Source organism: Salmo salar, chromosome 12 (assembly GCF_965601325.2).
Source record: "Salmo salar chromosome 12, fSalSal1, whole genome shotgun sequence".
NCBI classification, from domain to species: Eukaryota; Metazoa; Chordata; class Actinopteri; order Salmoniformes; family Salmonidae; genus Salmo; species Salmo salar.
The window spans coordinates 7,290,890-7,309,359 of NC_138302.1; the positions used below are offsets into that span (position 1 = coordinate 7,290,890).

General features: G+C 44.8%; 1 protein-coding gene across 2 annotated transcripts in view; it reads left to right on the forward strand.

The window, feature by feature from the left end:
* The window catches only part of LOC123725388 (integrator complex assembly factor BRAT1), a 53,849-nt gene that overhangs the window by 25,154 nt on the left and 10,225 nt on the right, over nt 1-18,470 (forward strand). For both annotated transcript variants that reach the window (XM_082958515.1, XM_082958516.1), the window contains exon 3: nt 13,609-13,877. In XM_082958515.1, coding sequence (XP_082814641.1) covers nt 13,609-13,877 — 269 coding nt within the window. The remainder of the gene's footprint in view (nt 1-13,608; nt 13,878-18,470) is intronic.

Below are 18,470 nucleotides of genomic sequence, written 5' to 3' on the forward strand. Positions count from 1 at the left end.
TACCCCCACACATCAACTCAGTACTGTTACCCCTGTGTTTACAGCCATGTTATTACCTAGTACCCCTACACATCAACACAGTACTGGTACTCTGTGTTTACAGCCATGTTATTAACTAGTACCCCTACACATCAACTCAGTACTGGTACTCTGTGTATACAGCCATGTTATTACCTAGTACCCCTACACATCAACACAGTACTGGTACTCTGTGTTTACAGCCATGTTATTACCTAGTACCCCTACACATCAACTCAGTACTGGTACTTTGTGTATACAGCCATATTATTACCTAGTACCCCTACACATCAACTCAGTACTGGTACTCTGTGTATACAGCCATGTTATTACCTAGTACCCCTACACATCAACTCAGTACTGGTACCCCTGTGTTTACAGCCATGTTATTACCTAGTACCCCTACACATCAACTCAGTACTGGTACTCTGTGTTTACAGCCATGTTATTACCTAGTACCCCTACACATCAGCTCAGTACTGGTACTCTGTGTTTACAGCCATGTTATTACCTAGTACCCCTACACATCAACTCAGTACTGTTACCCCTGTGTTTACAGCCATGTTATTACCTAGTACCCCTACACATCAACTCAGTACTGTTTCCCCTGTGTTTACAGCCATGTTATTACCTAGTAACCCTACACATCAACTCAGTACTGGTACCCCTGTGTTTACAGCCATGTTATTACCTAGTACCCCAACACATCAACTCAGTACTGTTACCCCTGTGTTTACAGCCATGTTATTACCTAGTACCCCTACACATCAACTCAGTACTGGTACCCCTGTGTTTACAGCCATGTTATTACCTAGTACCCCTACACATCAACTCAGTACTGGTACTCTGTGTTTACAGCCATGTTATTACCTAGTACCCCTACACATCAACTCAGTACTGTTACCCCTGTGTATACAGCCATGTTATTACCTAGTACCCCTACACATCAACTCAGTACTGTTACCCCTGTGTATACAGCCATGTTATTACCTAGTACCCCTACACATCAACTCAGTACTGGTACCCCTGTGTTTACAGCCATGTTATTACCTAGTACCCCTACACATCAACTCAGTACTGTTACCCCTGTGTATACAGCCATGTTATTACCTAGTACCCCTACACATCAACTCAGTACTGGTACTCTGTGTTTACAGCCATGTTATTACCTAGTACCCCTACACATCAACTCAGTACTGTTACCCCTGTGTTTACAGCTATGTTATTACCTAGTACCCCTACACATCAACTCAGTACTGGTACTCTGTGTATACAGCCATGTTATTACCTAGTACCCCTACACATCAACTCAGTACTGGTACTCTGTGTATTCAGCCATGTTATTACCTAGTACCCCTACACATCAACTCAGTACTGGTACTCTGTGTTTACAGCCATGTTATTACCTAGTACCCCTACACATCAACTCAGTACTGTTACTCCTGTGTTTACAGCCATGTTATTACCTAGTACCCCTACACATCAACTCAGTACTGGTACGCTGTGTATACAGCCATGTTATTACCTAGTACCCCTACACATCAACTCAGTACTGGTACTCTGTGTTTACAGCCATGTTATTACCTAGTACCCCTACACATCAACTCAGTACTGGTACCCCTGTGTTTACAGCCATGTTATTACCTAGTACCCCTACACATCAACTCAGTACTGGTACTCTGTGTTTACAGCCATGTTATTACCTAGTACCCCTACACATCAACTCAGTACTGGTACCCCTGTGTTTACAGCCATGTTATTACCTAGTACCCCCACACATCAACTCAGTACTGTTACCCCTGTGTTTACAGCCATGTTATTACCTAGTACCCCTACACATCAACACAGTACTGGTACTCTGTGTTTACAGCCATGTTATTAACTAGTACCCCTACACATCAACTCAGTACTGGTACTCTGTGTATACAGCCATGTTATTACCTAGTACCCCTACACATCAACACAGTACTGGTACTCTGTGTTTACAGCCATGTTATTACCTAGTACCCCTACACATCAACTCAGTACTGGTACTCTGTGTATACAGCCATGTTATTACCTAGTACCCCTACACATCAACTCAGTACTGGTACTCTGTGTATACAGCCATGTTATTACCTAGTACCCCTACACATCAACTCAGTACTGGTACCCCTGTGTTTACAGCCATGTTATTACCTAGTACCCCTACACATCAACTCAGTACTGGTACTCTGTGTTTACAGCCATGTTATTACCTAGTACCCCTACACATCAACTCAGTACTGGTACCCCTGTGTTTACAGCCATGTTATTACCTAGTACCCCTACACATCAACTCAGTACTGTTACCCCTGTGTTTACAGCCATGTTATTACCTAGTACCCCTACACATCAACTCAGTACTGTTACCCCTGTGTTTACAGCCATGTTATTACCTAGTACCCCTACACATCAACTCAGTACTGGTACCCCTGTGTTTACAGCCATGTTATTACCTAGTACCCCTACACATCAACTCAGTACTGGTACTCTGTGTATACAGCCATGTTATTACCTAGTACCCCTACACATCAACTCAGTACTGGTACTCTGTGTTTACAGCCATGTTATTACCTAGTACCCCTACACATCAACTCAGTACTGGTACTCCTGTGTTTACAGCCATGTTATTACCTAGTACCCCTACACATCAACTCAGTACTGGTACCCCTGTGTTTACAGCCATGTTATTACCTAGTACCCCTACACATCAACTCAGTACTGGTACTCTGTGTTTACAGCCATGTTATTACCTAGTACCCCTACACATCAACTCAGTACTGTTACCCCTGTGTTTACAGCCATGTTATTACCTAGTACCCCTACACATCAACTCAGTACTGGTACTCTGTGTTTACAGCCATGTTATTACCTAGTACCCCTACACATCAACTCAGTACTGGTACCCCTGTGTTTACAGCCATGTTATTACCTAGTACCCCTACACATCAACTCAGTACTGTTACCCCTGTGTTTACAGCCATGTTATTACCTAGTACCCCTACACATCAACTCAGTACTGGTACCCCTGTGTTTACAGCCATGTTATTACCTAGTACCCCTACACATCAACTCAGTACTGGTACTCTGTGTTTACAGCCATGTTATTACCTAGTACCCCTACACATCAACTCAGTACTGTTACCCCTGTGTATACAGCCATGTTATTACCTAGTACCCCTACACATCAACTCAGTACTGTTACCCCTGTGTATACAGCCATGTTATTACCTAGTACCCCTACACATCAACTCAGTACTGGTACCCCTGTGTTTACAGCCATGTTATTACCTAGTACCCCTACACATCAACTCAGTACTGTTACCCCTGTGTTTACAGCCATGTTATTACCTAGTACCCCTACACATCAACTCAGTACTGGTACTCTGTGTTTACAGCCATGTTATTACCTAGTACCCCTACACATCAACTCAGTACTGGTACTCTGTGTATACAGCCATGTTATTACCTAGTACCCCTACACATCAACTCAGTACTGGTACTCTGTGTTTACAGCCATGTTATTACCTAGTACCCCTACACATCAACTCAGTACTGGTACTCTGTGTATACAGCCATGTTATTACCTAGTACCCCTACACATCAACTCAGTACTGGTACTCTGTGTATACAGCCATGTTATTACCTAGTACCCCTACACATCAACTCAGTACTGGTACCCCTGTGTTTACAGCCATGTTATTACCTAGTACCCCTACACATCAACTCAGTACTGGTACTCTGTGTTTACAGCCATGTTATTACCTAGTACCCCTACACATCAGCTCAGTACTGGTACTCTGTGTTTACAGCCATGTTATTACCTAGTACCCCTACACATCAACTCAGTACTGTTACCCCTGTGTTTACAGCCATGTTATTACCTAGTACCCCTACACATCAACTCAGTACTGTTACCCCTGTGTTTACAGCCATGTTATTACCTAGTAACCCTACACATCAACTCAGTACTGGTACCCCTGTGTTTACAGCCATGTTATTACCTAGTACCCCTACACATCAACTCAGTACTGTTACCCCTGTGTTTACAGCCATGTTATTACCTAGTACCCCTACACATCAACTCAGTACTGGTACCCCTGTGTTTACAGCCATGTTATTACCTAGTACCCCTACACATCAACTCAGTACTGGTACTCTGTGTTTACAGCCATGTTATTACCTAGTACCCCTACACATCAACTCAGTACTGTTACCCCTGTGTATACAGCCATGTTATTACCTAGTACCCCTACACATCAACTCAGTACTGTTACCCCTGTGTATACAGCCATGTTATTACCTAGTACCCCTACACATCAACTCAGTACTGGTACCCCTGTGTTTACAGCCATGTTATTACCTAGTACCCCTACACATCAACTCAGTACTGTTACCCCTGTGTATACAGCCATGTTATTACCTAGTACCCCTACACATCAACTCAGTACTGGTACTCTGTGTTTACAGCCATGTTATTACCTAGTACCCCTACACATCAACTCAGTACTGTTACCCCTGTGTTTACAGCTATGTTATTACCTAGTACCCCTACACATCAACTCAGTACTGGTACTCTGTGTTTACAGCCATGTTATTACCTAGTACCCCTACACATCAACTCAGTACTGTTACTCCTGTGTTTACAGCCATGTTATTACCTAGTACCCCTACACATCAACTCAGTACTGGTACTCTGTGTATACAGCCATGTTATTACCTAGTACCCCTACACATCAACTCAGTACTGGTACTCTGTGTTTACAGCCATGTTATTACCTAGTACCCCTACACATCAACTCAGTACTGGTACTCCTGTGTTTACAGCCATGTTATTACCTAGTACCCCTACACATCAACTCAGTACTGGTACTCTGTGTATACAGCCATGTTATTACCTAGTACCCCTACACATCAACTCAGTACTGGTACTCTGTGTTTACAGCCATGTTATTACCTAGTACCCCTACACATCAACTCAGTACTGGTACCCTGTGTTTACAGCCATGTTATTACCTAGTACCCCTACACATCAACTCAGTACTGGTACTCTGTGTTTACAGCCATGTTATTACCTAGTACCCCTACACATCAACTCAGTACTGTTACCCCTGTGTTTACAGCCATGTTATTACCTAGTACCCCTACACATCAACTCAGTACTGTTACCCCTGTGTTTACAGCCATGTTATTACCTAGTACCCCTACACATCAACTCAGTACTGGTACCCCTGTGTTTACAGCCATGTTATTACCTAGTACCCCTACACATCAACACAGTACTGGTACTCTGTGTTTACAGCCATGTTATTACCTAGTACCCCTACACATCAACTCAGTACTGGTACTCTGTGTATACAGCCATGTTATTACCTAGTACCCCTACACATCAACTCAGTACTGGTACCCTGTGTATACAGCCATGTTATTACCTAGTACCCCTACACATCAACTCAGTACTGGTACCCCTGTGTTTACAGCCATGTTATTACCTAGTACCCCTACACATCAACTCAGTACTGGTACTCTGTGTTTACAGCCATGTTATTACCTAGTACCCCTACACATCAACTCAGTACTGGTACTCTGTGTTTACAGCCATGTTATTACCTAGTACCCCTACACATCAACTCAGTACTGTTACCCCTGTGTTTACAGCCATGTTATTACCTAGTACCCCTACACATCAACTCAGTACTGGTACTCTGTGTTTACAGCCATGTTATTACCTAGTACCCCTACACATCAACTCAGTACTGGTACTCTGTGTATACAGCCATGTTATTACCTAGTACCCCTACACATCAACTCAGTACTGTTACCCCTGTGTTTACAGCCATGTTATTACCTAGTACCCCTACACATCAACTCAGTACTGGTACCCCTGTGTTTACAGCCATGTTATTACCTAGTACCCCTACACATCAACTCAGTACTGGTACTCTGTGTTTACAGCCATGTTATTACCTAGTACCCCTACACATCAACTCAGTACTGTTACCCCTGTGTTTACAGCCATGTTATTACCTAGTACCCCTACACATCAACTCAGTACTGTTACCCCTGTGTATACAGCCATGTTATTACCTAGTACCCCTACACATCAACTCAGTACTGGTACCCCTGTGTTTACAGCCATGTTATTACCTAGTACCCCTACACATCAACTCAGTACTGTTACCCCTGTGTTTACAGCCATGTTATTACCTAGTACCCCTACACATCAACTCAGTACTGGTACCCCTGTGTTTACAGCCATGTTATTACCTAGTACCCCTACACATCAACTCAGTACTGGTACCCCTGTGTTTACAGCCATGTTATTACCTAGTACCCCTACACATCAACTCAGTACTGGTACTCTGTGTATACAGCCATGTTATTACCTAGTACCCCTACACATCAACTCAGTACTGGTACTCTGTGTATACAGCCATGTTATTACCTAGTACCCCTACACATCAACTCAGTACTGGTACTCTGTGTTTACAGCCATGTTATTACCTAGTACCCCTACACATCAACTCAGTACTGTTACTCCTGTGTTTACAGCCATGTTATTACCTAGTACCCCTACACATCAACTCAGTACTGGTACGCTGTGTATACAGCCATGTTATTACCTAGTACCCCTACACATCAACTCAGTACTGGTACTCTGTGTTTACAGCCATGTTATTACCTAGTACCCCTACACATCAACTCAGTACTGTTACCCCTGTGTTTACAGCCATGTTATTACCTAGTACCCCTACACATCAACTCAGTACTGGTACTCCTGTGTTTACAGCCATGTTATTACCTAGTACCCCTACACATCAACTCAGTACTGGTACTCTGTGTTTACAGCCATGTTATTACCTAGTACCCCTACACATCAACTCAGTACTGGTACTCTGTGTTTACAGCCATGTTATTACCTAGTACCCCTACACATCAACTCAGTACTGGTACTCTGTGTTTACAGCCATGTTATTACCTAGTACCCCTACACATCAACTCAGTACTGGTACTCTGTGTTTACAGCCATGTTATTACCTAGTACCCCTACACATCAACTCAGTACTGGTACTCTGTGTTTACAGCCATGTTATTACCTAGTACCCCTACACATCAACTCAGTACTGTTACCCCTGTGTTTACAGCCATGTTATTACCTAGTACCCCTACACATCAACTCAGTACTGTTACCCCTGTGTTTACAGCCATGTTATTACCTAGTACCCCTACACATCAACTCAGTACTGTTACCCCTGTGTTTACAGCCATGTTATTACCTAGTAACCCTACACATCAACTCAGTACTGGTACCCCTGTGTTTACAGCCATGTTATTACCTAGTACCCCTACACATCAACTCAGTACTGGTACTCTGTGTATACAGCCATGTTATTACCTAGTACCCCTACACATCAACTCAGTACTGGTACCCCTGTGTATACAGCCATGTTATTACCTAGTACCCCTACACATCAACTCAGTACTGTTACCCCTGTGTTTACAGCCATGTTATTACCTAGTACCCCTACACATCAACTCAGTACTGGTACCCCTGTGTTTACAGCCATGTTATTACCTAGTACCCCTACACATCAACTCAGTACTGTTACCCCTGTGTATACAGCCATGTTATTACCTAGTACCCCTACACATCAACTCAGTACTGGTACTCTGTGTTTACAGCCATGTTATTACCTAGTACCCCTACACATCAACTCAGTACTGTTACCCCTGTGTTTACAGCCATGTTATTACCTAGTACCCCTACACATCAACTCAGTACTGGTACTCTGTGTATACAGCCATGTTATTACCTAGTACCCCTACACATCAACTCAGTACTGGTACTCTGTGTATTACAGCCATGTTATTACCTAGTACCCCTACACATCAACTCAGTACTGGTACTCTGTGTTTACAGCCATGTTATTACCTAGTACCCCTACACATCAACTCAGTACTGTTACTCCTGTGTTTACAGCCATGTTATTACCTAGTACCCCTACACATCAACTCAGTACTGTTACCCCTGTGTATACAGCCATGTTATTACCTAGTACCCCTACACATCAACTCAGTACTGTTACCCCTGTCTTTACAGCCATGTTATTACCTAGTACCCCTACACATCAACTCAGTACTGTTACCCCTGTGTTTACAGCCATGTTATTACCTAGTACCCCTACACATCAACTCAGTACTGTTACCCCTGTGTTTACAGCCATGTTATTACCTAGTACCCCTTCACATCAACTCAGTACTGGTACTCTGTGTTTACAGCCATGTTATTACCTAGTACCCCTACACATCAACTCAGTACTGGTACTCTGTGTTTACAGCCATGTTATTACCTAGTACCCCTACACATCAACTCAGTACTGGTACCCCTGTGTTTACAGCCATGTTATTACCTAGTACCCCTACACATCAACTCAGTACTGGTACTCTGTGTTTACAGCCATGTTATTACCTAGTACCCCTACACATCAACTCAGTACTGTTACCCCTGTGTTTACAGCCATGTTATTACCTAGTACCCCTACACATCAACTCAGTACTGTTACCCCTGTGTTTACAGCCATGTTATTACCTAGTACCCCTACACATCAACTCAGTACTGGTACTCTGTGTTTACAGCCATGTTATTACCTAGTACCCCTACACATCAACTCAGTACTGGTACTCTGTGTATACAGCCATGTTATTACCTAGTACCCCTACACATCAACTCAGTACTGGTACTCTGTGTTTACAGCCATGTTATTACCTAGTACCCCTACACATCAACTCAGTACTGGTACTCTGTGTATACAGCCATGTTATTACCTAGTACCCCTACACATCAACTCAGTACTGGTACTCTGTGTATACAGCCATGTTATTACCTAGTACCCCTACACATCAACTCAGTACTGGTACCCCTGTGTTTACAGCCATGTTATTACCTAGTACCCCTACACATCAACTCAGTACTGGTACTCTGTGTTTACAGCCATGTTATTACCTAGTACCCCTACACATCAACTCAGTACTGTTACCCTGTGTTTACAGCCATGTTATTACCTAGTACCCCTACACATCAACTCAGTACTGTTACCCCTGTGTTTACAGCCATGTTATTACCTAGTACCCCTACACATCAACTCAGTACTGTTACCCCTGTGTTTACAGCCATGTTATTACCTAGTACCCCTACACATCAACTCAGTACTGGTACTCTGTGTTTACAGCCATGTTATTACCTAGTACCCCTACACATCAACTCAGTACTGTTACCCCTGTGTTTACAGCCATGTTATTACCTAGTACCCCTACACATCAACTCAGTACTGTTACCCCTGTGTTTACAGCCATGTTATTACCTAGTACCCCTACACATCAACTCAGTACTGGTACTCTGTGTTTACAGCCATGTTATTACCTAGTACCCCTACACATCAACTCAGTACTGGTACTCTGTGTTTACAGCCATGTTATTACCTAGTACCCCTACACATCAACTCAGTACTGTTACCCCTGTGTATACAGCCATGTTATTACCTAGTACCCCTACACATCAACTCAGTACTGGTACCCCTGTGTTTACAGCCATGTTATTACCTAGTACCCCTACACATCAACTCAGTACTGTTACCCCTGTGTTTACAGCCATGTTATTACCTAGTACCCCTACACATCAACTCAGTACTGGTACTCTGTGTTTACAGCCATGTTATTACCTAGTACCCCTACACATCAACTCAGTACTGTTACCCCTGTGTTTACAGCCATGTTATTACCTAGTACCCCTACACATCAACTCAGTACTGGTACTCTGTGTATACAGCCATGTTATTACCTAGTACCCCTACACATCAACTCAGTACTGGTACTCTGTGTTTACAGCCATGTTATTACCTAGTACCCCTACACATCAACTCAGTACTGGTACTCTGTGTTTACAGCCATGTTATTACCTAGTACCCCTACACATCAACTCAGTACTGGTACTCTGTGTTTACAGCCATGTTATTACCTAGTACCCCTACACATCAACTCAGTACTGGTACTCTGTGTTTACAGCCATGTTATTACCTAGTACCCCTACACATCAACTCAGTACTGGTACTCTGTGTATACAGCCATGTTATTACCTAGTACCCCTACACATCAACTCAGTACTGGTACTCTGTGTATACAGCCATGTTATTACCTAGTACCCCTACACATCAACTCAGTACTGTTACCCCTGTGTTTACAGCCATGTTATTACCTAGTACCCCTACACATCAACTCAGTACTGGTACCCTGTGTTTACAGCCATGTTATTACCTAGTACCCCTACACATCAACTCAGTACTGTTACCCCTGTGTTTACAGCCATGTTATTACCTAGTACCCCTACACATCAACTCAGTACTGTTACCCCTGTGTTTACAGCCATGTTATTACCTAGTACCCCTACACATCAACTCAGTACTGGTACTCTGTGTTTACAGCCATGTTATTACCTAGTACCCCTACACATCAACTCAGTACTGGTACCCCTGTGTATACAGCCATGTTATTACCTAGTACCCCTACACATCAACTCAGTACTGTTACCCCTGTGTTTACAGCCATGTTATTACCTAGTACCCCTACACATCAACTCAGTACTGTTACCCCTGTGTTTACAGCCATGTTATTACCTAGTACCCCTACACATCAACTCAGTACTGGTACTCTGTGTATACAGCCATGTTATTACCTAGTACCCCTACACATCAACTCAGTACTGTTACCCCTGTGTTTACAGCCATGTTATTACCTAGTACCCCTACACATCAACTCAGTACTGGTACTCTGTGTTTACAGCCATGTTATTACCTAGTACCCCTACACATCAACTCAGTACTGGTACTCTGTGTTTACAGCCATGTTATTACCTAGTACCCCTACACATCAACTCAGTACTGGTACTCTGTGTATACAGCCATGTTATTACCTAGTACCCCTACACATCAACTCAGTACTGGTACTCTGTGTATACAGCCATGTTATTACCTAGTACCCCTACACATCAACTCAGTACTGGTACTCCTGTGTTTACAGCCATGTTATTACCTAGTACCCCTACACATCAACTCAGTACTGGTACTCTGTGTTTACAGCCATGTTATTACCTAGTACCCCTACACATCAACTCAGTACTGGTACTCTGTGTATACAGCCATGTTATTACCTAGTACCCCTACACATCAACTCAGTACTGTTACCCCTGTGTTTACAGCCATGTTATTACCTAGTACCCCTACACATCAACTCAGTACTGTTACCCCTGTGTTTACAGCCATGTTATTACCTAGTACCCCTACACATCAACTCAGTACTGGTACCCCTGTGTTTACAGCCATGTTATTACCTAGTACCCCTACACATCAACTCAGTACTGGTACTCTGTGTTTACAGCCATGTTATTACCTAGTACCCCTACACATCAACTCAGTACTGGTACTCTGTGTTTACAGCCATGTTATTACCTAGTACCCCTACACATCAACTCAGTACTGTTACCCCTGTGTTTACAGCCATGTTATTACCTAGTACCCCTACACATCAACTCAGTACTGGTACTCTGTGTTTACAGCCATGTTATTACCTAGTACCCCTACACATCAACTCAGTACTGTTACCCCTGTGTTTACAGCCATGTTATTACCTAGTACCCCTACACATCAACTCAGTACTGTTACCCCTGTGTTTACAGCCATGTTATTACCTAGTACCCCTACACATCAACTCAGTACTGTTACCCCTGTGTTTACAGCCATGTTATTACCTAGTACCCCTACACATCAACTCAGTACTGTTACCCCTGTGTTTACAGCCATGTTATTACCTAGTACCCCTACACATCAACTCAGTACTGTTACCCCTGTGTTTACAGCCATGTTATTACCTAGTACCCCTACACATCAACTCAGTACTGTTACCCCTGTGTTTACAGCCATGTTATTACCTAGTACCCCTACACATCAACTCAGTACTGTTACCCCTGTGTTTACAGCCATGTTATTACCTAGTACCCCTACACATCAACTCAGTACTGGTACTCTGTGTATACAGCCATGTTATTACCTAGTACCCCTACACATCAACTCAGTACTGGTACTCTGTGTATACAGCCATGTTATTACCTAGTACCCCTACACATCAACTCAGTACTGTTACCCCTGTGTATACAGCCATGTTATTACCTAGTACCCCTACACATCAACTCAGTACTGTTACCCCTGTGTTTACAGCCATGTTATTACCTAGTACCCCTACACATCAACTCAGTACTGTTACCCCTGTGTTTACAGCCATGTTATTACCTAGTACCCCTACACATCAACTCAGTACTGTTACCCCTGTGTTTACAGCCATGTTATTACCTAGTACCCCTACACATCAACTCAGTACTGGTACTCTGTGTTTACAGCCATGTTATTACCTAGTACCCCTACACATCAACTCAGTACTGTTACCCCTGTGTATACAGCCATGTTATTACCTAGTACCCCTACACATCAACTCAGTACTGGTACTCTGTGTTTACAGCCATGTTATTACCTAGTACCCCTACACATCAACTCAGTACTGTTACCCCTGTGTTTACAGCCATGTTATTACCTAGTACCCCTACACATCAACTCAGTACTGTTACCCCTGTGTTTACAGCCATGTTATTACCTAGTACCCCTACACATCAACTCAGTACTGTTACCCCTGTGTTTACAGCCATGTTATTACCTAGTACCCCTACACATCAACTCAGTACTGTTACCCCTGTGTTTACAACCATGTTATTACCTAGTACCCCTACACATCAACTCAGTACTGTTACCCCTGTGTATACAGCCATGTTATTACCTAGTACCCCTACACATCAACTCAGTACTGGTACTCTGTGTTTACAGCCATGTTATTACCTAGTACCCCTACACATCAACTCAGTACTGGTACCCCTGTGTATACAGCCATGTTATTACCTAGTACCCCTACACATCAACTCAGTACTGGTACTCTGTGTATACAGCCATGTTATTACCTAGTACCCCTACACATCAACTCAGTACTGGTACTCTGTGTATACAGCCATGTTATTACCCAGTACCCCTACACATCAACTCAGTACTGTTACCCCTGTGTATACAGCCATGTTATTACCTAGTACCCCTACACATCAACTCAGTACTGGTTCTCTGTGTATACAGCCATGTTATTACCTAGTACCCCTACACATCAACTCAGTACTGGTACCCCTGTGTATACAGCCATGTTATTACCTAGTACCCCTACACATCAACTCAGTACTGGTACTCTGTGTATACAGCCATGTTATTACCTAGTACCCCTACACATCAACTCAGTACTGGTACCCCTGTGTATACAGCCATGTTATTGTTACTTATTGTGTATTTATTATTACGTGTTTTACTTCTCTATTGTCTTTCTCTTCTCATTGTTGGGAAGGGCCTGAAAGGAAGCATTTCAATGTTAGTCTTCACCTGTTGTTTACGAAGAATGTGACAAATGAAAATGTGTTTGATTGTATCTCTTCAGGCCTGACCAAACCCCTCCTCCAGCTACAGACTGACCCCAGCCTATTCGTCGCCTCGGCCGCAAATCACCTCGTGGCCCGCCTCCTAACCTTCCACCAGCCAGCTACAACCTCACCCACAACCCGCGGGAATGGCCTCACTGTTCCACCCAATAAAGAAGAGGTAGAATTGGACGTAACCATGGAGACAAGTCCAGGAAGCGGGTGTTCCATCACCATGGAGATCTTGAAGCACCTGGAGAGCTCTCTGGAGACGGACAGCCACACCCAGGTACAGTTGGTTGATTGAGAATATATATTTTTTACAGCAGTGCCCCTAGAGGAGATGGGAGGAAAGGGAAAGGAAAGGAGTGGTTGAAGACAGATAAATATCCACTTTTCACTATGTTCAGACCACATAACAGGGCAACAATATGTTATTTTCTATTTTTAGTATATGTGATAACGTGCATCTATATGTACAGTGCGGTCATATTTGAATGCAGCAAATAATTCCATAGCCGCAGGCAGAACAGTTGAAACTGGAGCAGCAGCACGGCCAGGTGGACTGGGGACAACGAGTCATCATGCCAGGTAGTCCTGAGGCATGGTCCTAGGGCTCAGGTCCTGATAGATAGATAGATGAGAGAGAGAGAGAGAGAGAGAGAGAGAGAGAGAGAACGTAAATTCACACAGGACACCGGATAAGACAGGAGAAATACTCCAGATATAACAGACTGACCCTAGCCCCCCCAACACATAAACTACTGCAGCATAAATACTGGAGGCTGAGACAGGAGGGGTCAGGAGACACTGTGGCCCCATCCGATGCTACCCCCGGACAGGGCCAAACAGGCAGGATATAACCCCACCCACTTTGCCAAAGCACAGCCCCCACACCACTAGAGGGATATCTTCAACCACCAACTTACCATCCTGAGACAAGGCCGAGTATAGCCCACAAAGATCTCCGCCACGGCACAACCCAAGGGGGGGGGGGCGCCAACCCAGACAGGAAGGCCAGAGTAGGTATGGACTCTGTCTTTACCCAGAGTCTTAACATGGTTCATCATGGTAGGGATGGACTCTGTCTTTAACTAAAGATAACTTTTTTTTTAAATACTGTGAAACTATTTGTTGTTCCATGTAGAACATTCCAAGGAATAATAAATATAAGCCATAATAAACTCAATCAAACGTCTGTATATCAAAAAGAAGACAGGTTTTGTTTTGTAACCCTGAAAAATGTATTTTAACTTGTTGAGCCTCGTTTCAAATGATCACTTCTTAGAAGAACTGTTCCTGACGTGATGAGAATCACCAGGGGTGGAGAAGTACCACACTGTGTCATACTGTATATAAATCATTTAAATGTCCATATTATTAGTCAAACCCTTTTCTTGTTTTTATTTACGGATAGCCAGGGGGCACACGCCAACACTCAGACATAATTTACAGATGAAGCGTGTATGTTTAGTGAGTCCACCAGATCAGAGGCAGTAGGGATGACCAGGGATGTTCTCTGTTTAGTGGGTCCACCAGATCAGAGGCAGTAGGGATGACCAGGGATGTTCTCTGTTTAGTGGGTCCTCCAGATCAGAGGCAGTAGGGATGACCAGGGATGTTCTCTGTTTAGTGGGTCCTCCAGATCAGAAGCAGTAGGGATGACCAGGGATGTTCTCTGTTTAGTGAGTCCACCAGATCAGAGACAGTAGGGATGACCAGGGATGTTCTCTGTTTAGTGGGTCCACCAGATCAGAGGCAGTAGGGATGACCAGGGATGTTCTCTGTTTAGTGAGTCCGCCAGATCAGAGGCAGTAGGGATGACCAGGGATGTTCTCTGTTTAGTGAGTCCACCAGATCAGAGGCAGTAGGGATGACCAGGGATGTTCTCTGTTTAGTGAGTCCGCCAGATCAAAGGCAGTAGGGATGACCAGGGATGTTCTCTGTTTAGTGGGTCCGCCAGATCAGAGGCAGTAGGGATGACCAGGGATGTTCTCTGTTTAGTGAGTCCTCCAGATCAGAAGCAGTAGGGATGACCAGGGATGTTCTCTGTTTAGTGAGTCCACCAGATCAGAGGCAGTAGGGATGACCAGGGATGTTCTCTGTTTAGTGAGTCCACCAGATCAGAGGCAGTAGGGATGACCAGGGATGTTCTCTGTTTAGTGAGTCCACCAGATCAGAGGCAGTAGGGATGACCAGGGATGTTCTCTGTTTAGTGAGTCCGCCAGATCAGAGGCAGTAGGGATGGGGATGACCAGGGATGTTCTCTGTTTAGTGAGTCCACCAGATCAGAGGCAGTAGGGATGACCAGGGATGTTCTCTGTTTAGTGAGTCCACCAGATCAGAGGCAGTAGGGATGACCAGGGATGTTCTCTGTTTAGTGAGTCCACCAGATCAGAGGCAGTAGGGATGACCAGGGATGTTCTCTGTTTAGTGAGTCCGCCAGATCAGAGGCAGTAGGGATGACCAGGGATGTTCTCTGTTTAGTGAGTCCACCAGATCAGAGGCAGTAGGGATGACCAGGGATGTTCTCTGTTTAGTGAGTCCGCCAGATCAGAGGCAGTAGGGATGACCAGGGATGTTCTCTGTTTAGTGAGTCCGCCAGATCAGAGGCAGTAGGGATGACCAGGGATGTTCTCTGTTTAGTGGGTCCACCAGATCAGAGGCAGTAGGGATGACCAGGACCAGGGATGTTCTCTGTTTAGTGAGTCCACCAGATCAGAGGCAGTAGGGATGACCAGGGATGTTCTCTGTTTAGTGAGTCCACCAGATCAGAGGCAGTAGGGATGACCAGGGATGTTCTCTGTTTAGTGAGTCCACCAGATCAGAGGCAGTAGGGATGACCAGGGATGTTCTCTGTTTAGTGGGTCCACCAGATCAGAGGCAGTAGGGATGACCAGGGATGTTCTCTGTTTAGTGGGTCCTCCAGATCAGAGGCAGTAGGGATGACCAGGGATGTTCTCTGTTTAGTGGGTCCACCAGATCAGAGGCAGTAGGGATGACCAGGGATGTTCTCTGTTTAGTGGGTCCTCCAGATCAGAGGCAGTAGGGATGACCAGGGATGTTCTCTGTTTAGTGGGTCCACCAGATCAGAGGCAGTAGGGATGACCAGGGATGTCCTCTGTTTAGTGAGTCCACCAGATCAGAGGCAGTAGGGATGACCAGGGATGTTCTCTGTTTAGTGAGTCCTCCAGATCAGAGGCAGTAGGGATGACCAGGGATGTCCTCTGTTTAGTGAGTCCACCAGATCAGAGGCAGTAGGGATGACCAGGGATGTCCTCTGTTTAGTGAGTCCACCAGATCAGAGGCAGTAGGGATGACCAGGGATGTTCTCTGTTTAGTGGGTCCACCAGATCAGAGGCAGTAGGGATGACCAGGGATGTTCTCTGTTTAGTGAGTCCACCAGATCAGAGGCAGTAGGGATGACCAGGGATGTTCTCTGTTTAGTGGGTCCACCAGATCAGAGGCAGTAGGGATGACCAGGGATGTTCTCTGTTTAGTGGGTCCACCAGATCAGAGGCAGTAGGGATGACCAGGGATGTTCTCTGTTTAGTGAGTCCGCCAGATCAGAGGCAGTAGGGATGACCAGGGATGTTCTCTGTTTAGTGGGTCCACCAGATCAGAGGCAGTAGGGATGACCAGGGATGTTCTCTGTTTAGTGAGTCCGCCAGATCAGAGGCAGTAGGGATGACCAGGGATGTTCTCTGTTTAGTGGGTCCACCAGATCAGAGGCAGTAGGGATGACCAGGGATGTTCTCTGTTTAGTGGGTCCACCAGATCAGAGGCAGTAGGGATGACCAGGGATGTCCTCTGTTTAGTGAGTCCACCAGATCAGAGGCAGTAGGGATGACCAGGGATGTTCTCTGTTTAGTGAGTCCGCCAGATCAGAGGCAGTAGGGATGACCAGGGATGTTCTCTGTTTAGTGAGTCCGCCAGATCAGAGGCAGTAGGGATGACCAGGGATGTTCTCTGTTTAGTGGGTCCACCAGATCAGAGGCAGTAGGGATGACCAGGGATGTTCTCTGTTTAGTGGGTCCACCAGATCAGAGGCAGTAGGGATGACCAGGGATGTTCTCTGTTTAGTGAGTCCACCAGATCAGAGGCAGTAGGGATGTTAGGATTTTAGGATTTGTTATCTGTAATAGTTATGATAAATGAGATGTTGTTGATCACTGTTGGCATATAGATAAATGTGGACATATTGCTATAAAAATAGTATTTTTGTTGTTTTTGAGTACTCTGTTACAGCGCCACCTGTAGGCCAATCTGTGACATTATTTTTTACCATGTTACTCATGACCTCCTAGTTATTTACATTTTGTACCCCTTTTTCTCCCCAATTTCATGGTATCCAATTGGTAGTTAGTCTTGTCCCATCCCTGCAACTCCCGTATGGACTCGGGAGAGGCGAAGGTCGAGAGCCGTGCGTCCTCTGAAACACGACCCAACCTAGCCACACTGCTACTTGACACACTGCTCTCTTAACCCGGAAGCCAGCCGCACCCATATGTCAGAGGAAACACCGTACACCTGGCTCCCGGCCGGCACAAGGAGTCGCTAGAGCGCGATGGGACAAGGACGTCCTGGCCGGTCAAATCCTCCCCTAACCCGGACGACAACTGGGCCAATTGTGCGCCGCCTCATGGGTCTCCCGGTCGCGGCCGGCTGCGACACAGCCTGGGATCGAACCCGGATCTGTAGTGATGCCTCTAGCACTGCGGATGCATTGCCTTAAACCGCTGTGCTGCTCGCGAGGACCTAAGGCCTCTAGTTTCTGTGTGCCAAGTGAACAATCTATGCTTGAGTTACTTGTCCATGTCAACAAAATATATAGATTTATGAGAATAACAACAGGTTTCACGCTGCGAACCCTTAATAAGGA